Source organism: Sminthopsis crassicaudata, chromosome 4, assembly GCF_048593235.1.
Source record: "Sminthopsis crassicaudata isolate SCR6 chromosome 4, ASM4859323v1, whole genome shotgun sequence".
NCBI classification, from domain to species: Eukaryota; Metazoa; Chordata; class Mammalia; order Dasyuromorphia; family Dasyuridae; genus Sminthopsis; species Sminthopsis crassicaudata.
In genome coordinates, this window is record NC_133620.1 from 108,823,418 (window position 1) to 108,846,286 (window position 22,869).

The following is a 22,869-nucleotide window of genomic DNA, read 5'->3' on the forward strand; positions in this document are numbered from 1 at the left end:
GATCTCCCTTTTGATTGCTTTTTATGAATACGTCAGCTTAGAGGCAACACTTGTCTATAATGCATTGTCAGTTATTTTCTATCCATCTTACTCTAACCTCCAGGCCTGTCTGCTAGCATTTGTCACATTTGAACTTTATGTATCCTTCCACATTTTTCTGATCATAAGATTGTAGATATAGGCTGGAGAAGGACTTTACAAGTTCTGTGCTAACAGATCCCTGTAGGCCATATTGACTTCATTATCTATAATAATGTCACATTTTTACTTGGTTGTGATCAGAACTTTCCAGTTTTGCAGTCATTTGGAGGAGTTGCTGGTATCCTTGAGTTTTTATTAAAATCTCTGATCTCAAGCGTTCTCTTTATTTATTTATAAATAAAGAAATTGAAGTTTAGACTCGAAGGTCACTAAGGTTGAAAAGGACAGGTTTGGGATTTGAACATAGGTTTTCTGACTCCGTATCTAGTTTTCTTTATAATATATTATGTTGCTTCTCAGTCAGAATTTCTTTTTAAATAGGGAGGGCACAGATGGTGTTAAGTTGAAGTGAAAGAAAGAAAATCTGATTAAAATAATTTGATAAGTACCCTGTTTAAAACATCTTGGATTATGATGTTAATATATTTTAATAGGAAACTTATTCAACTAAGTGGATCTATACTTGGTGAAATTTAATATGACTAAATGTAAAATAAAAGTGTAAATGTAAAAAGCTAGGGATAAAAACAAACAAGCAAAAAAACAAGAATAGAAAAAAGAAAACACCTCTGTCTTCAAGGAGTTTATAATTTAATTGAAGAATTACAAACAAAAATAAAATGTAAAAAGGGGTCCAGGAAGGCACTGACATGAGGGTTTGGTGGAAGAGGCAGAGATGGCCCAGAATCATGCAGATCAGGATAATGGGTCTAACCTCGCTCCCCTAGTCAGAACAATTGTTTACTTTCTGGTTTCTTGAAGTATTCCATATTTGAAGCTATTGTGCCTAGAATTCATCTCGTCCTAAGAATTATAGAATCTTTGTTTTATATATCTATATTTATGTATATAGATATAGAGATAGGTTTGATCTTCAAATACAGAACTCAAGAGATTTCTAAAAAGGTAAAAAGAAATCTTGAGAACTATACTTCTGCCAAAAAAATATGTAAAGAACATATGTACAATTTGTCTTAGAAACTAGAGGTGGAAAGGAAATTATATCATAAAAAAGTGTAAAGTGGTGGTACTATATCTCATGAAGAGGCAAAGGTAACCTATTGTATCTGAGAGAAAGAAAGGAGGGAGATGAACATAGTGTGTATCAATACACATATTCGATTTATGGTGAAACTTCTACTTCATTGAAAAGTGAAAGGGAAGAAGTAAACTAAGGGGAAGGGAATACAGAAATTTGGAGGAAAAGGGGTAAAATAAGGGGAGGAACTTTAAGGTGGGCTTTAAGGGAGGGCTGTTCACAAGTTTAATACTGGGTAGGGGGGTAAGAGGGAAGGAAAGGGGAAAAGCATAAGCAGGGGTTAATAGGATGGCAAGCAATATAGAATTAGTCATTCTAACCATAAATGTGAATGGGGCAAACTGCCTCATAAAGAGGAAGCAGTTAGCAGACTGGATTAAAAGTCAGAACCTACTATATGTTGTTTACAGGAAACACACCTGAAACACGGTGAGACATTCAAACTAAAAGTAAAAGGGTGGAGCAGAATCTATTATGCTTCAGGCAAAACCAAAAAAGCAGGAGTAGCCATCCTCATCTCAGATCAAGCAAAAACAAAAATTGATCTAATTAAAAGAGATAAGGAAGGGCATTATATCCTGCTAAAGGGCAGCATCAATAATGAAGCAGTATCAATATTAAACATATATGCACCAAGTGGTGCAGCATCTAAATTCTTAAAAGAGAAATTAAGAGAGCTGCAAGAGGAAATAAATAGCAAAACTATAATAGTGGGAGATCTCAACCTTGCACTCTCAGAATTAGATAAATCAAACCACAAAATAAATAAGAAAGAAGTCAAAGAGGTAAATAGAATACTAGAAAAGTTTGATATGATAGATCTTTGGCGAAAGCTAAATGGAGACAGAAAGGACTATACTTTCTTCTCAGCAGTTCATGGAACCTATACAAAAATTGATCACATACTAGGGCATAAAAACCTCAAAATCAAATGCAGTAAGGCAGAAATAGTAAATGCATCCTTTTCAGACCATAATGCAATCAAAATTACATTTAGTAAAAAAGCCAGGGGAAAATAGACCAAAAAATAATTGGAAACTAAATAATCTTATACTAAAGAATGATTGGGTAAAACAACAAATCATAGACATAATTAATAACTTCACCCAAGAGAATGACAATAATGAGACATCATACCAAAATGTGTGGGATACAGCCAAAGCAGTATTAAGGGGAAGTTTTATATCTTTACAGGCCTACTTGCATAAAATAGAGAAAGAGAGGGCCAACGAATTGGGCTTACAACTAAAATTGCTAGAAAAGGAACAAATTAAAAACCCCCAGACAAACACAAAACTTGAAATTCAAAAAATAAAAGGTGAGATTAATAAAATTAAAAGTAAAAAAACTATTGAATTAATTAATAAAACTAAGAGTTGGTTCTATGAAAAAACCAACAAAATAGACAAACCCTTAGTAAACCTGATTAAAAAAAGGAAAGAGAAAAAGCAAATTATTAGTCTTGAAAATGAAAAGGGTGAACTCACCACTAATGAAGAGGAAATTAGAACAATAGTTAGGAGCTACTTTGCTCAACTTTATGCCAATCAATTCGATAACTTAAATGAAATGGAAGAATACCTTCAAAAATATAGCTTGTCCAGATTAACAGAGGAAGAAGTAAGTAGTCTAAATAGTCCCATCTCAGAAAAAGAAATAGATCAAGCTATTAACCAACTTCCTAAGAAAAAGTCCCCAGGACCAGATGGATTTACATGTGAATTCTACCAAACATTTAAAGAACAACTAACTCCAATGCTATGTAAACTATTTGAAAAAATAGGGATTGAAGGAGTCCTACCAAATTCCTTCTATGACACAGACATGGTACTGATACCTAAACCAGGTAGATCGAAAACTGAGAAAGAAAACTATAGACCAATTTCCTTAATGAATATTGATGCTAAAATCTTAAATAAGATATTAGCAAATAGACTTCAGAAAGTCATCCCCAGGATAATACACTCTGACCAAGTGGGATTTATACCAGGAATGCAGGGCTGGTTTAATATTAGGAAAACTATTAGTATAATTGACCATATTAATAATCAAATTAATAAAAACCATATGATCATCTCAATAGATGCAGAAAAAGCATTTGATAAAATCCAGCATCCATTCCTACTAAAAACGCTTGAGAGTATAGGAATAAATGGACTATTCCTTAAAATAATAAGGAGCATATATTTAAAACCTTCAGTAAACATCATATGTAATGGCGATAAACTAGAACCTTTCCCTGTAAGATCAGGAGTGAAACAAGGTTGCCCACTATCACCATTACTTTTCAATATAGTACTAGAAACTCTAGCCTCAGCAATAAGAGCTGAGAAAGAGATTCAAGTAATTAGAGTAGGAAATGAGGAAATCAAATTATCACTTTTCGCAGATGACATGATGGTATACTTAGAGAACCCCAAAGACTCTGCTAAAAAGCTATTAGAAATAATTCAGAATTTTAGCAAAGTCGCAGGATACAAAATAAATCCACATAAATCCTCAGCATTTTTATACATTACTTGGTGAAATTTAATATGACTAAATGTAGTGAAGAATTTCAGGAATTGTGGGAAGATATTTTTGTTAAGAGACCTCTTAAGTTATACTTGATTCCTTGGTTTCTTTGTTGGCTTGTTAGCATTAAAAATACAGTTGTACACAGAAAATTTTGAATTTGTTAAAAAATGATGTGGACTTTGAAACGAACTCATTCTTTTCCCATATTAGGAAGAAATCCATGTGGCTTATCAGACATAACCAAGTCCCCACCTATCCTATTTGTATAGACTGTTCTGTTTGATGTAAAGATGGAACTTTTTTTCGGCCCCTATTGTCTATCCCTCCAGCCTCTGAGCATCAACCTTTGAGATCTTTGTTAGCATATCTTTAGACATCTCTGGGATCATCTGGCTTGTCAGCCAGGTTGATTCCATCTGCTCCTCCTCTGGGATCCCTCCTGAACTACCAAATTCTTCTCTGGTATTTCTCCTTTTCCCCTGAGAAACCCTCAAAGTTATATTTCCCCTATAAAAAATGTGTGTGATGAAGATCTTTGCTAAATCCTTTTCAGAACTTTCCATTGTGTGGTATCTCTTCCTCCTCATAGTGTGTTCCTTTAATAGCGTCTTTCTCCTTACTACAACTATTTTGCTAAACTCTGCCTATGGATTTAGCCCACCAGTCAATGGCTTAACTCACACCTCATAGCATATTCCTTTAGTGGATTCTTCCAAATTTCTTTCCTTAGAAACCCTATTGCTTTCCTAAATCTATTTTAGATTTACCACCCTTGGTGCCTATTTTACCCCTTCATTTTGTGTGTAAGTTCTTCTTCCAAATAAACATCCCCTTTTGACAAAGAGAATGGCCATTGTGAATTTGTCATGTGTTATTTCAAACTAGGAATTGCTACCCTGACCTTATCCAAAATACTAACAAAGTCAGTTTTTTCTAGAACTGAGGACATTTCAGTAAGCCATTCAGTCATCCTACTAGTGGCAGGAACTGTGCTAAAAGCTAGGGATACAAACAAACAAACAAAAAAACAAGAATAGAAAAAAGAAAACACCTCTGTCTTCAAGGAGTTTATAATTTAATTGAAAAATTACAAACAAAAATAAAATGTAAAAAGGGGTCCAGGAAGGCACTGACATGAGGGCTTGGTGGAAGAGGCAGAGATGGCCCAGAATCATGCAGATCAGGATAATGGGTCTAACCTCGCTCCCTAGTTAGAACAATTGTTTACTTTCTGGTTCTTTTCTTGAAGTATTCCATATTTGAAGCTATCATGCCTAGAATTCATCTCGTCCTAAGAATTATAGAATCTTTGTTTTATATATCTATATTTATGTATATAGATATAGAGATAGGTACTAGAGTTAGAAGGCTCTTCAGGGAACATTGAGTCAGTCCCTTAAATGCAATTAAAGGATGCTGAGACTGGGGGAAGTTAGTTGACCAAGGTCACACACCTAGTTATATATCTGAGCTGGAATTTGAATCCAGATTTTCTGACTCCAGAGCCAGTACTTTTTTTTTTTTTTTCCTATTGTATTGTGCTAAATGATTTTATGATTTAGGAAATGAGGCTGATAACTTCATTTTCATGGCAATTTCTCATTTTGTGTAATATGGGTAAAATTATCTACCTAGTTAAATGCTCATATATTTTGGGCATTTAAAATTATAAATTTTTCTTTAAACAAGCATTTATTATTTACTTACAGTATTTTAGGCACTCTCTTGAGTGCTGGAGATGCAAAGAAAGATAAAATCCTCTGACTTCAAAGAACTTTTCTAATTGAAGAAACGATATATACACAAAAAGCTACAATAAGTGCATGAAGTAAATACAAAGTAATTTGGTGAGGGGGGGAGATCCCACCATTTGGTAGCAATCATATAGGCTGACCTTTGAGGGAAATTGAGGATTTTAAAAGGTAGAGGTTAGGATAGAATTATTACAGATAGGGAGGTGGCAGCCTGTGCAAGGTTATAGACATAGGAAATGAACTTTTGTGTCTGAGGATAGTGAGAGGCCATTTTAGCTGGATCACTTGAATATGTTAAAGGAAGTGATGCATATAAAGCGTACTAAAGGTAGGCCAGAACTAAATAGTGAAATGCTTTAAATAATGATGATGATGATGAGGATAGATAAGTTAGTATTTATATAACATTTTAAGGTTTGTAAAGTATTTTACATATCTTATCTCATTTGATTCTTACATCAGTCTTGAGAGGTAGGTGCTGATTTTATGCCTCTTAGGCAGTTGAAGAAACTGAGGATGATTTTATGCCCATTATACAGTTGAAGAAACTGAGGATGGAAGAAAATAAATGAGTTGCTTAGAATCACATAATAATGATAGTAATAATAGTAAACACTTAATATTCCTTACTGTGTGTTAGGGACTGTGGTAGTGCTTTTCACTTGTTGTCTATCTCATTTGATCCTCACAACAATGGAAAATAGATGCTATTATTGTCCCCATTTTACAGATGAGGAAACTGACACAAATAGAGGTTAAGTGCTTTGCCCAAGGTCATATAGCTAGTAAGTGTCTGAGGCAGGATTCAAACTTGTCTGCCTAACTCCAAGCCCAATATAATTGATACCATATAACTATCTCTAAGCACCTTTGAAGTAATAATATACTGAAAAAGAGAAATAATATAGTCAGGTCTGTGTCTTAGAAATGTCACTTCAGTAGTTATGCAGAAAAAGGATGGGAAAGAGGTGAGAAGTGAGGTAGGAAGGCCATTTAGGAGGTTATTGCAATAATCCAGACAAGTGATGTTAGTGATTGGGCTAGTTTGGTGGTTTTGTGAGTAGAGACAAGATAGGTACAAAAGATGTTGTAGAGGGAGAATAAACAAGAACTAGCAATTATAATTACATGTAGGGAAAATACACTTGGCTGGAAATGTACAAAAGGCATTGTGGGATGCACTTTGGGACCCAAACTTGGTGGAAGAGGCAAAGATATCTCTGGGACATTAGGATTATGGATTAGGATTATGAGCTAACCATTTCCCATAATCAGGGCAATTGTTTACTTTCTAGCTCCTTTCTTGAAGTAAATATAGATCTGGGAGTCTTCTGCATAGAAGTGTTAATTGAGCTTGTCATAGCTGGTAAGATTACTAAGAAAGAACGCCAATTGGGAAGAGAAGAATATCCAGTACCAAAGAATTGGGTAATGTACATAATGAGGGGCGTAAAAACATACTTAGAAGGAGCAGTCAAAGAGATGGAATGAGAACCAAAAAGAGTAGTGTCACAACATTCAGAAAAAAAGAAAGTGTCCAAGATGGGGGTCAACAGTGTCAATTATCTAAATTTTTCTCTTCAGAATCATTAAGTGGTAGAGTGTGAGAATATATATTTGACCACTTAGTCTAATCCCATGGAAATAGGAATTGACTTAAAGAAATTAGTAAAGCATATAATGGCATTGGTTATCTCTATTTTAATTAACTGTATGAAATATATTTGTGTGTTTTTTCAAAGATCTACATTGGAACAATATGAGAGCCAGAAACACAAATTTTATTTTAAATGCAAATATCGATTAACCATAAAACAGTTAACTATACTGGTTAGGACTTACACTATTGCTACACTTTGCATGGAAGCAACTTTTGGAAACTTTTTTTTTTTTAAGAATAGCTTATAATTCAAGCATGTCATGGCTTTTGATGTTTACTATATGTAGCCCAAATTGCATTATTATAAGTATTTCTATTAATTTGTGATTTTTTTTTTTCTCTCTCTGCTTCAGATAGTCGTTTGGAAGAGATACAGTGATTTTAAGAAACTGCACAAAGACCTCTGGCAAATTCACAAAAACTTATTCAGACATACAGAATTATTTCCACCTTTTGCTAAAGCAATAGTCTTTGGTAAGCATATTTTTGAAAACTTTGAAATTGATTAGTAACTGTTAATTGTTAATAATATTAATATTTGGTAGACTCTGAAACTACTGATGTGCTGAAAATAGAATTCATACTTTTTGGTTATATTTCCTATGTTAAGACTATTAATTGTAATCTGGTGTACTGAATTTTATTTTCATGTGCTGAGGTAGTATTTTCTCCTTTAAATATATACACTTTCAGAGTTAAATTTATAGAAAATACTATAAGTATATTTTTGATGGTTTTTTTTTTTTTTTTTGTTTTGTTTTCTTCTAACATTATAGTTTATTCTAGCCATATTACTCAGAAAAAGGCATGTTGAAATGATCTGAATATCTTGCTAGATATATTCCTGCTCTTTGACCTCTTGGCAATTCACAGACTGGTAAAGTTGTACAAGGACTTTCTCTCTATTTGGGTTGGAATCAAAATGATCTAGGTAATTGATTTTAACTCTATACATTAATTTGTACTTCTATTGGCAGAGATCCTAAGTAGGTCCAGATGCCAGGAAATGCGCAATTTTGAGAACATCAGAGAGACCAGTTTGCTTAGGGTTCTCTTGCTTCTCATTATGTTTTAAACTGTTTTAAGCTGCTGTTCCTTATGTTTGATTTAAGACACAAGAACCTTGCTAGCCCCATTGATTAGTAACTTCCAGTTCACTTAGCTACATACAATATTAACATGACATTTCTATATGGGCTTTTGTATAGTGGAGGAAGAGTCTCTTCTCATCAGATGAGAAGAATTCAAAGAAATCCCCTGAAAGTATCCCTTATAACAAGGATACCAAGGTACTTTGGGATTCTTTAAATTAGAATAAAGGCAGTTAGTCGATGAATAGGATATTCCTGAAACCTATAGTTATTGTTAATTGTAAAAATGTAACTGCCATTTTTCATGGTACATGTATCATTGTCTGACTCTCTGTTTCTTTCTCTTATCCCTTTGGAGAAAAACTTGTGTTGAAGAGAACAGGATTTGGAATTAGAGATAAGGGTTGGAATCCTGGCTTCGAGAGTTACCTGTGTGAGCTGGGCAAGGCAGTCTCTCTGGGCTTTCCTTTTCTCACCTGCAACTGAGAGAGTTGGACTAGATTGCCTTTGAGTTCCTTCCAGCTCAAAATAAATATATTATGTTTATACAACTTTCTCTAATTTTTCATTCTACTCTCTTAGCAGGCTCTTTCATTTTCTTTTCCATTTTTGGTTTTTCTCTTGCTTCTCTCTTAAAATGGTTATTTGCTGTCATGGGCTGAGTCTTTTTTGGAATGCTTTGTAATAAAGAGCATGACTTTAGATTCATAATTGAAATGTTTCCTGTATCTTATTAATTATATTAAAATCATAGATTTAGAGTTAGAAGGGACCTAGAGGCTATGTGCTCTGACCCTCTCTATTTTACATATGAGGAAACTGAGAGGTTGAGTAATTTGTCCAAGTCCCCACGGGTAACAGGTGGGATTTCTATGTTTCTATGATGATGCTAATACTTTAACATTCAAAAATCAATGGTAAATAAAACTAAAGGAAATGATTATAAGTTCCTCTTTTAATCCCCCATGACTTTCAGAAAATTACAGAGGCTCAGAGTAGAAATGAACCAGCGTGAGCAAAAGAGAGACAGGGAAATATGTCCTCCCTCTTGGTTTACTTCATGGCACTCATGCTGTGGTTAAAACAGTGTGGGATTTTCATCCTCTAAAAACAATAGGAAAGACTGTACAGGAAAGAGAAAGACTGACTAGTTTTAAAGATGAAGACTTCTTATATTGGATTGCTTGCTGTCTTGGGGAAGGGGGGGATGTAAAGGAGGGAAGGAGAAAAATTTAGAACACAGTTTTTAAAAAATGAATGTTGAAAACTATCTTTGCATGTATTTGGAAAAATAAAATACTATTGGGGAAGATAAAACTTATTCTGGTTCTGCAAGCAATTGAAGGAGTCTACTTCTACCCTTGTGGTATCGAAACTCATGGTGCCTTTATATTGGGAGATCCAGCCATGCATGGGCAAGTCCCCTTATATTAGGGGAGGGGATTTAAAGTATTTTTAGTGTCTATTTCCAAATTTAAGGTGTAATGAAATTATTTTAGTAACATAATAGGATTGTATCTACTTTGAAAAATGGTTGTAAGTACACACATGATAGAACAAATCTACTCTTTTAATATATTTTAAAGACACTAACCACTTTAAATCATGCCAATAGACTTAATAAAATATGGGTAATTCCCACATTCTTTTTATAGGATGCACAGAAAGAGGTTAATCCACATTCAGGCCTGACTTTTCATCTTAAAAATAATGCTGTCATTTCTGGGATTCAGGAGGTCCAAAATGATCTCAACATAATTGAGGACTACTATTATATATATTATATCCTATATAATATATATGCAAGATTGTTTGGATTTCCTGGATTATTAATCTTGTTGGCCTGAAGAATAGATTATGTCTTTCTCACAAGGAGAGAGTCAAGTGTCATTACTTTACTGCATTCCTGTTATTAAGATTGTACATTTCATCTGCAAACTTTTGTAGAAAGTCAGCAGAAATCTGGGAAACATTCTTAAATTGCTGAGAATTTTGTTCATAGCACTTCTCAATTTCATTTAAGCCTGCCAGCTCCAGAGAGTACCGATCAAAAAAATGATCTTTGGCTAGATGCTTATATTATTACAAATTGCATTATCATGTAGGACTTGGAGCTAGAAAGAATTATCAAATCAATTTAATTTTTCTTGCTTAAAGAGTTGAGGGTCAGGATGTTAAAAATATGGAGTTATCTTGGAATAGTCCACAGGGTGACTGAAAGGTCTTCAATCACAGAGTTTGTTTTCTCCACCATATACGTTCTTTTCTCACTAGGAGCCAACTGCAAAACTACAGGTGCTTGCTTCGAAAAAAATGTATGGATATAATTTGCAACATTGTCAAGACTGAAAAGAAATGCATTCTCAAGGGGTTGTGAAACAGCACCATTGGGTAAAGACAAGTTGTCCATTCACTTGACTATCTCCAAAACAGTAACTTGAGGTCAATGGAATAAGTTACCCACAGCAAGTCCAGTCATGGAAGATCTTCTACAGAAAAGCCCATGGATAATACAGCCACATTCAGAATTCAGATTCGGATCTTGGCTGGTTTTCATTTTGGAAAACAACAGATTATGATGATCTTAATACACTAAACTCATTTTTTTTTTTTTAAATAAAGGTTTTTATTTTCAAAACATATACATGGATAATTTAACAGCATTGACCCTTGCATAGCCTTGTGTTTCAGCTTTTGTCCTCCTTCCCCCATCCCCTCCCCTCGAGGGCAAGCAATTCAATATATGTTAAATATGTTAAAATATATGTTAAATCCAATATGTATAAACATATTTATATGATTCTCTTGTGCACAAGAGAAATCAGATCATAAAAAGAAAGTAAATGAGTAAGAAAACAAAATGTAAATTTGAATTTTTTACTTGCCTGGTAATTATTAAGTCAAACAAAAAATTGTGTATGTAAGATTACTTTTTATGCATGTTGTGTATAAGTTGCCATTTAGAGGCAGCTAGATGGTAAATTAGATAAAGCACTGAACATAGAACCTATAAGACTTGAGTTCATATATGATCTCAGACACTTACTGGCTTTGTGACTCAGGGGAAGTCACTTAACCTTTGTTTGCTTCAGTTTCCTCAACTGTGGGAATGATAATACCTACCTCGCAGGATTATTGTGAAGATCAAATGAGTTAATATTTGTAAAGCTCTCAGCACATTGTCTGGAAAGTAGTTGGTACTTAGTAAATTCTTCTTTCATCCATTTGTTTGCTTAAGAGCTAGGCCTTCTGTTTTAATGCTTAGTTTAAAACTGCTATTTCTTGTAATCAATTCCATAAACTATAAGCAAGATTGTATTCTTTCATTTTTCTTTCTTACATTTGTACCTGGGAGACCAAAACTGCTCTCGTTTGCTGTGTACATGTAGCATAATTAACTTGTAGAAACAAGTATTATGTACCTAATAGGCCAAAATGGAACAGTTATGGTCTCTTGGATAATTAGGTAACCAAACATTCTTCCTCCTAAGGGATACTGTGTACATGATAGATAGAAAAGGATTCCCTACCTCTACTTTGTTAGTGTATTTTAGGTATTAGGTGGTTTATAAAAATCCATTTTGCTTAGATAGGTTTTTTAATAGATGATTTAATATTTAATTTTTGTTTTTTAGATAAACATTGAATACATTAATAATTGTAAAACTTGAAATCTTTGACTATTATGTTTTTCATCAAAAGAGTACTGACCTATATTAGTCACTCTTTGCTCTCTTTATATAATTTATATTCTTGCTATTTCCTTCATATGGATTCAAATCAAGATACACTGCAGCAGCCTTACCTATTCCAGTTTCCACTTATGCTTTGTCTTTCTGAAAGTATTATAAACCTCTAGAGGGCAGAAAACTTATGTTTTCTCTGTCTTTCACAGAACCTAATACAGTGCCAGGGACTTAGTAAGTACTTAGTTAATGTCTGTTGAGCAAAATTATAATGGGTTTTATAGGTAATGTTTCTTATTTTCAGAATAATTCTTGCTAAGGAACTAATGTGCAGGTGCTAAATGTTTTTCACTTTTTATCTAGGATTTATACTTTGGGGTGGAACTTTTGAAAGTTGAAGTAATATTTCTCATATTTATTCCTGTAACATGTTTATCCTTTGACTAGTTGGTAACCATTTGAATACCTTCTAGCAAAATTACTTTTTTGCTTTTGATTTTAGAAAGTATGTTGTTTCTTCTAAATTTATTAAAGACTAGACTATAATTTCTTATTTTTCTTTTTTAAATTTTTTACATTTTTAATAATTCATTTTATAAAATTTTGAATTCTAAATTCTTTGCCTCCATTCAATTCTTTCCCCTGCCATTGAGTAGGGCAAGCAATATTATACCCATTAAGTATGTGAAGTCATGCAGAACATTTTAATATTAGCTATGTTGCCAAAAAAAAAGCAAGAAAAATAAAGGTGAAAAATATTATGCTTCTTCATCAGTTCTCTCTCTTGAGATGGATAAAGCTTTTTATCATGAGACTGTTGAAATTATATTTATCAGAGTAGCTAAGTCTTTAATAGTCAATCATTACAATATTGTTGTTACTGTGTGCCATATTCTTCTGTTTTTGCTCACTTCACTTTGCATGATTTCATATACATCTACCAGGTTTTCTGAAACTGTGGATAGCTTGCCAAGCTTGAAGCCAGGAAGACTTATTTTCCTGAGTTCAAATATGGCCTCAGGCATTTACTAGCTGTGTGATCTTGTTTGCCTTAGTTTCTTCTCTAATAAAACGACCTGGAGAAAGAAATGGCAAACCACTCCAGTATCTTTGCTAAGAAAATCTCAAATGGGTTCGAAAAGAATTTACACAACTGAAATGATTCAACAACAGTATTCTATCGTAATCATATACCATAACTTGCTCAGTCATTCTTCAACTGATGGGCATCCTCTCAATTTCCAATTCTTTGCCACTACAAATAGAATTGTTAGAAATATGTTTTCATATATACTTCTTTTCTCTTTTTCTTTGATCTCTTTGGGATGCAGACCTTGTAGTGTTATTGCTGGGTCAAAGATTATGTATACTTTTGTAAGCCTTTAAACATAGTTTCATATTATTCTTTAGAATGTTTAGACTAGTTCACAATTTTTTCCACATCCCCTCCAATAGCTGTCATTTTCCTTTTCTGTCATATTTAGCCAGTCTAATAGAAGTGAGTTATTTTAATTTGCATTTCTCTAATCAATAGTGATTTGGAACATTTTTTTCATGTGATTATTTTTAGCTTTGATTTCTTCTGAAAACTGCCTGTTCATCTCCTTTGACTATTTATCAATTGGGGAATGATTTTTATTTTTATAATTTTGACTCAGTTCTTTATACATTTGAGAAATGAGGCCTTTTTCTGAAAAATTTGCTGTAATTTTTTTTTCCAGTTTCCTGTTTTCCTTCTAATCTGGACAATATTAGTTTTGTTTGTGCAAACCTTTTTTAATTTAATGTAGTCAGAATTATCCATTTTTCCCTCCTGTGATTCTATTTCTTATTTGGTCATGTTTTTGCTTCTTATTTTTTATGATAACTTTTTTTTGAACCTGAATTTTTTTTTTAATTATAGCTTTTTATTGATAGCACATATACATGGGTAATTTTTCAACATTGTCCCTTGTATTCACTTCTGTTCCAACTTTTCCCTTCCCTCCCTCCACCTTCTCCCCTAGATGGCAGGCAGTCTCATACATGTTAAACATGTTAAAGTATATCTTAGATACAATATATGTGTGCATATCCATAGAGTTCTCTTGTTGCACAAGAAAAATCGGATTCACCAGCCATTCTGGAGAGCAATTTGGAACTATGCCCAAAAAGTTATCAAACTGTGCATACCCTTTGACCCAGCATTGCTGTTATTGGGATTATATCCCAAAGAAATACTAAAGAGTGGAAAGGGACCTGTATGTGCCAAAATGTTTGTGGCAGCTCTTTTTGTTGTAGCTAGAAACTGGAAGTTGTATGGATGCCCATCAATTGGAGAATGGTTGGGTAAATTATGGTATATGAAGGTTATGGAATATTATTGCTCTGTAAGAAATGACCAGCAGGAGGAATACAGAGAGGCTTGGAGAGACTTACATCAACTGATGCTGAGTGAAATGAGCAGAACCAGAAGATCGCTGTACACTTCAGTGCTGTATGAAGAGGTATTCTGATGGAAGTGGATATCTTCAACATAAAGAAGATCCAACCCACTTCCAGTTGACCAATGATGGACAGAAATAACTACCCCCAGAGAAGGAACACTGGGAAGTGAATGTAAATTGTTAGCACTACTGTCTGTCTACCCAGGTTACTTATACCTTTGGAAGCTAATACTTAATGTGCAACAAGAAAATGGTATTTACACACATATATTGTATCTAGGTTATATTGTAACACATGTAAAATGTATGGGATTACCTGTCATCGGGGGGAGGGAGTGGAGGGAGGGAGGGAATAATTTGGAAAAATGAATACAAAGGATAATATTATTTTAAAAAATGTATATATAAATAAATATAAAAAATTAAAAAAAGAAAAAAAAAAGAAAAAAAGAAAAATTGGATTCAGAAGGTAAAAATAACCTGAGAAGAAAAACAAAAATGCAAGTAGTTCACATTCATTTCCCAGTGTTCTTTCTCTGGGTGTAGCTGATTCTCTCCATTATTGATCATTTGGAACTGAATTGGATTTTCTCTTTGTTGAAGATATCCACTTCCATCAGAATATATCCGCATATAGTATTGTTGTTGAAGTATATAATGATCTCCTAGTTCTGCTCATTTCACTTAGCATCAGTTCATGTATGTCTCTTCAAACCTCTCTGTATTCAATCCTGCTGGTCATTTCTTATAGAACAATAATATTCAATAACATTCATATACCACAATTTATTCAGCCATTTTCCAATTGGTGGGCATCCATTTAATTTCCAGTTTCTAGCTATTACGAAAAGGGCTGCCACAAACATTTTTGCACATACAGATCCCTTTCCCTTCTTTAATATCTCTTTGGGATACAAGCCCAGTAGTAATGCTGCTGGATCAAAGGGTATGCATAGTTTGATAATTTTTTGAGTATACTTCCAAATTGCTCTCCAGCATGGTTGGATCTGTTCACAACTCCACCAACAAAGCATCAGTATCCCAGTTTTCCTACATCCTCTCCAATATTTGTTATTATCGTTTCCTGTCATCTTAGCCAATCTGATAGGTAGTGGTATCTCAGAGTTGTCTTAATTTTCATTTCTCTGATCAATAATGATTTGGAATACCTTTTTATATGACTAGAAATAGATTCAATTTTTTCATCTGAAAATTGTTTGTTCATGTCCTTTGACCATTTATCAATTGGAGAATGGCTTGATTTCTTATAAGTTAAAGTCAATTCTCTATATATTTTGGAGAGGAGGTTTATCAAAACCTTTACCTATAAAAATGTTTTTCCAGTTTTATTGCTTCCCTTCTAATCCTGTCTGCATTAGTTTTATTTGTACAAAAGCTTTTTAAACTTAATAAAATCGAAATTTTCTATTTTGTGATCAATAATGATCTCTAGTTGTTCTTTGGTCACAAATTCCTTCCTCCTCCACAGATCTGAGAGGTAAACTATACTCTGTTCTTCTTATTTATTTATAATCTCATTCTTTATGCCTGAATCTTGAACCCATTTTGATCTTGGTGTATGGTGTTAAGTATGGGTCAGTGCCTAGTTTCTGCTATACTAATTTCCGTTTTTCCCACAGCAGTTTTTGTCAAACAGTGAATTATTATCCCAAAAGATGGGGTCTTTGGGTTTGTCAAACACTAGATTGCTGTAGTTATTGACTATTTTGTCCTGGGAACCTAACCTATTTCATTGATCCAACTAGTCTTATTTCTTAGCCAATACCAAATGGTTTTGGTGACCGCTGCTTTATAATATAGTTTTAGATCAGGTACAGCTAGGCAACCTTCATTTGATATTTTTTTCAATAGTTCCCTTGAAATTCTTGATCTTTTGTTCTTTCATATGAATTTTGTTATTTTTTTTCTAGGTCATTAAAATAGTTTCTTGCGAGTCTAATTGGTATAGCACTAAATAAATAGATTAATTTATTGTTATCTTTATTATATTTGCTCGGCCTCTCCGAGAGAACTTAATATTTTTCCAATTGTTTAGATCTGACTTTATTTGTGTGGACAGTGTTTTGTAGTTTTGCTCATATAGTTCCTGACTTTCCTTTGGTAGATAGATTCCTAAAGATTTTATGCTATTGACAATTATTTTAAATGGAATTTCTCTTTGTATCTCTTGCTGTTGGAGTTTGTTGGTGATGTATAAAACTGCTGAGGATTTATGTGGATTTATTTTGTATCTTGCAACTTTGCTAAAGTTGTGGATTATTTCTAATAGCATTTTAGTAGAATCTCTGAGGTTCTTTAAGTATACCATCATATCACCTGCAAAGAGTGATAAATTGGTTTCCTCATTACCTGCTCTAATTCCTTTAATCTCTTTCTCTACTCTTATTGTTGAAGCTAGCATTTCTAATACATTATTGATTAGTGATGGTGATAGTAGGCAACCTTGTTCCACTCCTGATCTTATTGGGAATGGTTCTAGTTTATCCCCATTACATATGATGCTTACTAATGGTTTTAAAATAGATGCTTCTGACTATTTTAAGGAAAAGTCCATTTATTCCTAATACTCAAGTGTTTTTATTAGGGTAAAAATGGATGTTGGATTTTATCAAATGCTTTTTTCTGATCTATTGAGATGATCATATGGTTTTTGTTAATTTGGTTATTGATATAGTCAGTTATGCTAATAGTTTTCCTAATATTGAACCAGCCCTGCATTCCTGGTATAAATCCTACTTGGTCATGGTGTATTATCCTGGGGATGATTTTCTGTAATCTTTTTGCTAATATTTTATTTAAGATTTTTGCATCAATATTCATTAGGGAGATTGGTCTGTAATTTTCTTTCTCTGTTTTTAACCTACCTAGTTTAGGTATCAGTACCTTGTCTGTGTCATAAAAGGAATTTGGTAGGATTCCTTCCATCCCTATTTTTTCAAATAGTTTACATAGTATTGGAGTTAATTGTTCTTTAAATGTTTGGTAGAATTCACATGTAAATCCATCTGGTCCTGGGGATTTTTTCTTAAGGAATTGATTAATAGCTTGTTCTATTTCTTTGTCTAAAAAGCGACTGTTTAACCAATTTACTTCTTCCGTTAATCTGGGCAGGCTATATTTTTGAAGATATTCTTCCATTTCATTTACGTTATCAAATTTATTGGCATAAAGTTGGGCAAAATAACTCCTAATTATTTCTCTAATTTCCCCTTCATTAGTAGGGAGTTCTCCCTTTTCATTTTTAAGACTAACAATTTGATTTTCCTCTTTCCTTTTTTTGTAATCAAATTTACTAAGAGTTTATCTATTTTTTTTTTCATAGAACCAACTCTTAGTTTTACTTATTAATTTAATAGGTTTTTTTTCTTTCAATTTTATTAATATCTCCTTTTATTTTTAGAATTTCGAGTTTAGTGTTTGACTGGGGATTTTTAATTTGTTCCTTTTCTAGCTTTTTTAGTTGCAAGCCCAATTCATTGACAGTCTTTTTCTCTATTTTATGCAAATAGGCCTCTAGAGATATAACATTTCCTCTTATTACCTCTTTGGCTGCATCCCACACATTTTGGTATGACATCTCATTATGGTCATTTTCTGGGGTGAATTTATTAATTATGTCTATGATTTGCTGTTTCACCCAATCATTCTTTAGGATGAGATTATTTAGTTTCCAATTATTTTTTGGTCTATTTTCCCCTGGCTTTTTATTGAATGTAATTTTCATTGCATTGTGATCTGGAAAGGATGCATTTACTATTTCTGCCTTTCTACATTTGAATTTGAGGTTTTTATGTCCTAATATATGGTCAGTTTTTGTATAGGTTCCATGAACTGCTTAGAAGAAAGTGTACTCCTTTCTGTCTCCATTTAGTTTTCTCCAAAGATCTATCATACCTAACTTTTCTAGAATTTTATTTACCTCTTTAACTTCTTTCTTATATATTTTGAGGTTTGATTTATCTAATTGTGAGAGTGCAAGGTTTAGATCTCCCACTATTATAGTTTTGCTGTCTATTCCTACACCTCTCTTAATTTTTCTTTTAAGAATTTAGATGCTACACCACTTGGTACATATATGTTTAATGTTGATATTACTTCATTATCTATACTACCCTTTAGCAATTATATAGTGCCCTTCCTTTTCTCTTATATAATTAGATCAATTTTTGCTTTTGCTTGATCTGAGATCAGGATGGCTACCACTGCTTTTTTGACTTCACCTAAAGCCTGGTAGATTCTTCTCCAGCCTTTTACCTTTACTTTGTATGTATCACCCTGCTTCAACTGTGTTCCTGTAGACAATATATTGTAGAATTCTGGCTTTTAATCCAGTCTGCTCTTTGCTTCTGCTTTATGGGGGAATTTATCCCATTCACATTTATGGTTAAAATGAATAATTCTGTATTTCTTGCCATCTTGTTAACCCATGCTTTTGCTTTTCTCCTTTCCTTCCCTGTTACCCCCCTCCCTAGCATTAAACTTGTGAGCACCACTTACCTCTTACAGCTCTCCCTTTTTAGGATCCCTCTCCCCACCTTAGAGTTTCTCCCCTTTTCTTACCCCTTTTCCTCACAATTTTTGTATTTCCTTCAGCTTAGCTTATTCCTTCCCTTTTCTCTTTTTTCCCTCCCACTTTGCAATGAGGTGGGAGAAGTTTCTCTGTAAATCTAATATGTCTAATATTTTTCTCTTTAAGCCAGTTCTGATGAGAGTAAGATACACACTATGTTCATTTCCCTCTCTTTCCCTCAGTAGGTTTCCTTTGTCTCTTCATGAGATTTAGTACACCCCACTTTTCCCTTTTTCTGGTACAAATTTCCTTTCCATCTCGTTTCTTTTTTATATTATAATTGTAAAACCAAATTATACATATATTCTTTGTGTTTACGTATAATAGAAATATAGTTCCCAAGATTTCTTTTTACCTTTTTATGTTTCACTTGAGTCCTATATTTGGAGATCAAACTTTTTGTTTAGTTACGGTTTTTTTCATCAGAAATTGATTAAGTTCACCTATTTCATTGAATGTCCATCTTCTTCCCTGGGGAAAAAATGCTTATTTTGGCTGGGTAAGTTATTTTTGGCTGCATACCAAGTTCCTTAGTCTTTCAGAATATCGGATTCCAGGCCCTTCAATCCTTTGATGTGGATGCTGCTATATCCTGAGTAATCCTTATTGTGGTTCCTCTGTATTTGAATTCTTTTTTTCTAGCTGCTTGTAGTATTTTTCCCTTGATACGATAGTTCTGGAATTTAGCCACCATATTTCTTGGAGTTTTGATTTTGGGATCTCTTTCAGTAGGTAATTGGTGAATTTTTTCAATGTCTATTTTCCCTTCTGTTTCTATAACATCTGGGCAGTTCTCTTTGATGATTTCCTGAAAAAATAGCGTTTAAACTCTTTTTCATCATAATTTTCAGGAAGGCCAATAATTCTCAGATTATCTCTCCTAGATCTGTTTTCCAGGTCTCTTGTTTTCCTAAATAGGTATTTAACATTTTTTTCAATTATTTTATTTTTTTTTTTTTGGTTTTGCTTGACTGATTCTTGGTGTCTCCTCGAGTCATTCATTTCCACTTCTTCAATTCTGATTTTTAATAAATTATTTTCATTTACTTTTAAAATTTCTTTTTGTAATTATCCAATTGAGTTTTTAAATGAGTTGTTTTGTTCTATGGAATTTTTTTCCATTTCATCAATTGTATTTTTTAGAGATCTATTTTTTTTTTCCAATTCTCTAATTATATTTTCCTTGGGATTATTTACCTTTTCCAATTCACTAATTCTGTTTTTCAGAGATTTGATTTCTTTATCCACTCTATCTTTAAATGAGTGGGATGACTTATCCAGACCCTCTTGCCAAGCTTCCCTTTTCTTTCCCCATTTTGCTTCTAGCTCTCTTGTAAGAGCCTTTTTAATTTCTTCTATGAGAACCTTGTGTGGTGGGGACCAGATCATATCCCCCTTTCGGGATTCATCTGGAGACAATCTGTTTTTGGTCTCCTCAGGGTTTGAAGTCTGCTCTCTCTCTCTGAATAGAAGCTATCTATAGTTAGAATTCACTTTAACTTTTTACTAATTTTGACAAAAAAGAATCAAAGAAAACAAAGAAACAACCACAAAAAAATAAATGCAGTCTGCTTTTTGGGCAGTGTGGTGTTACCAAGCCTTCTCTATAGAGTACCGGAGGTAGCAATGAAGCAGCAGTGGAACAGCAATGGCTATGCTGCCTGCACAGCGGCCACTTTCTGAGACTTTGAGAACTTTCTGAGTCACTCCTGGTGCTGGATGGGTGTGGTCAGATCCCTAGAGACCCCAGTGTTTCAGTTGAAGGCTTTATTTACCCTCTGTGTTTATATCTTCTCTGCTGATCTACTGGCTTGCTGCCAGGGCAAAGTGGCTCACACTGGGTAAAGTTGAACTTGAATTCTTGCTAATTGAGAAATGTTTATAATTTAAAGATAAGCCTTTATATTTCTTTAAACATATTTTCTACCATTATTTCTAATTATTAATGGGAAATATCATCAGAGTGTGAGTTTTTGGTATTTTCCAAAAGATGAGTATTTGCCTGGGAGAAGCCTGGTTAATACCTTCTGGGCACACTTGGTGCATATTCAACAGCTTCTTGTAAAAAAAGCACCTTTTTAAGTTTTCCCCTTTAAAACAACTGTCACAAAGATTGTGATAATGCTACAATAATATACAAATATCAGGAAAATTGAAATTTATTCTTTGTTCAAAAACTTTCTATGACTACAAAAGTAAAATTCTGAATTTGCTTTCCATTCTAAATTTTAAGGCAGATTCACCCCTTTTAAGATTTTTCTGTCCCATTACCTCTGTTTCTCCTTTTTTCTTCTGTCAGTGACATTTTATGAAGTCTGAATGTTTAGGCCCAGTTTAGGCTGCATGGACAGGGATTTATTATAGATCCTCATTAGTATGTTTTGATTGGAAAACATTCTCAATTATTTTGGGTTTTTTGGTACTCCACTTTTATTAGAAAGAAACAAAACTATTAAGAAAACAAATTTATATCTAGGATTTATTTAAAGGAGAAAAAACCTTCCAGAGTATTTTGTGGTTATTACCTGAAAAAATGAATTTCCTTTAACTTTTATGTATTCAGTATCCTTCATCATTACCATTTAGTATGGTGACCTAGGAACATTGATTGCATCTTCCTTATTTATCAGAGGAGTGACCTAGGAATATTGACTGCATCTTCCCTATTTATCAGAGGAATACTGAGTTGTATTTACCATACTGTTGTAACTAGAACAAGAAAATATACTTTTATATTTTGGGATTTTTTTCAATGATAAAATTTGGAGAAAAAAATGATTTTCTTATTACTCCCTTTATTTAAAACACTAAATTCTCTAAGCATTCTAGTTAATTTGTTTTACTATCTATGTGCTTAATTTCAATAGAGCATAAACCCCCTTTGATGACACAGAAGCAGTGATACAGAAAAATGAGAGGGATATTCAAAAGCAAGCAAACAAAGAACTGAAAATACTATGTAATGATCCACATTCTTTCTCCACAATTCTCTTGTCTGGCTACAAATGGCTCTCGCTATCACAAATCTTTTGGAATTAGTCTGACTCATCTCATGGTTGAAAAGAGCCAAGTCCATCACACTTGATTATCTCATAACCTGGATGCTGCTATGTACAATTTTCTCTTGGTTCTACTCTCTTCACTTAGCATCAGTTCATGTAAGTTTCTTCAGGGTTTTCTGAAATTGACTTGCTGATAGAACAATAATATTCATTATTGCATTCATATACTATAATTTACTCAGCTATTACCAACAGATAGACATATACTTAGTTTCCAGTTCTTTGCTACTACAAAAAGGGCTGCTAGAAACATAAAAAGGAATTTAGTGAGAAGATGCCATAGATTAATTTTCAGTGCTAGTTTTCAGTTAGGCAGTTTTGAATGTCCAGAACCGACAAATTAGTGAGTATGTTATTTTCTGAAAGATTTCATTTCATTGTTTTATTTGGCACAGTATTCTATAAAAGGAAAGCATGGGTATGTAAAAAATAATTTTTTTTTTTACTATTGCCTTTCATATTGGGAGGGTAGTCATGATATTGCCTAGAACATAGTGTGTTCATAAATGTTTGATGACTAATTTACTGACTGAAATAAGAGAAGTTAACCTTTGAGGTTACAGAAAATTTTTTTTTTCATACTACAAATTAAAATAATATTTATTAAATTTAGATCTTGGGGAAAAATAGCAAGGATAGGTTGAAAGATTAAATTTTTATTTGAATTGCTTTTTTATTTTTTATTTTAGAGGATAGTTGGAGACATAGTTTTGAAAGTTTATTACCACAACAATTTTAAGATTCTCAACTATTCAAGAACATATTTTCTTTAATGTTTAGAAACTATTCTGATTTGTTAAAGACCTCATCTAGATCTTGCTTACCTTTAATACTGGCTGGCT

General features: G+C 33.2%; 1 protein-coding gene and 1 pseudogene across 2 annotated transcripts in view; one reads left to right on the top strand and one right to left on the bottom strand.

The window, feature by feature from the left end:
* The window catches only part of RPS6KC1 (ribosomal protein S6 kinase C1), a 208,648-nt gene that overhangs the window by 37,941 nt on the left and 147,838 nt on the right, over positions 1-22,869 (top strand). For both annotated transcript variants that reach the window (XM_074309136.1, XM_074309138.1), the window contains exon 3: positions 7,525-7,645. In XM_074309136.1, coding sequence (XP_074165237.1) covers positions 7,525-7,645 — 121 coding nt within the window. The remainder of the gene's footprint in view (positions 1-7,524; positions 7,646-22,869) is intronic.
* On the bottom strand, positions 10,043-11,647 carry LOC141566644 (renin receptor pseudogene; annotated as a pseudogene).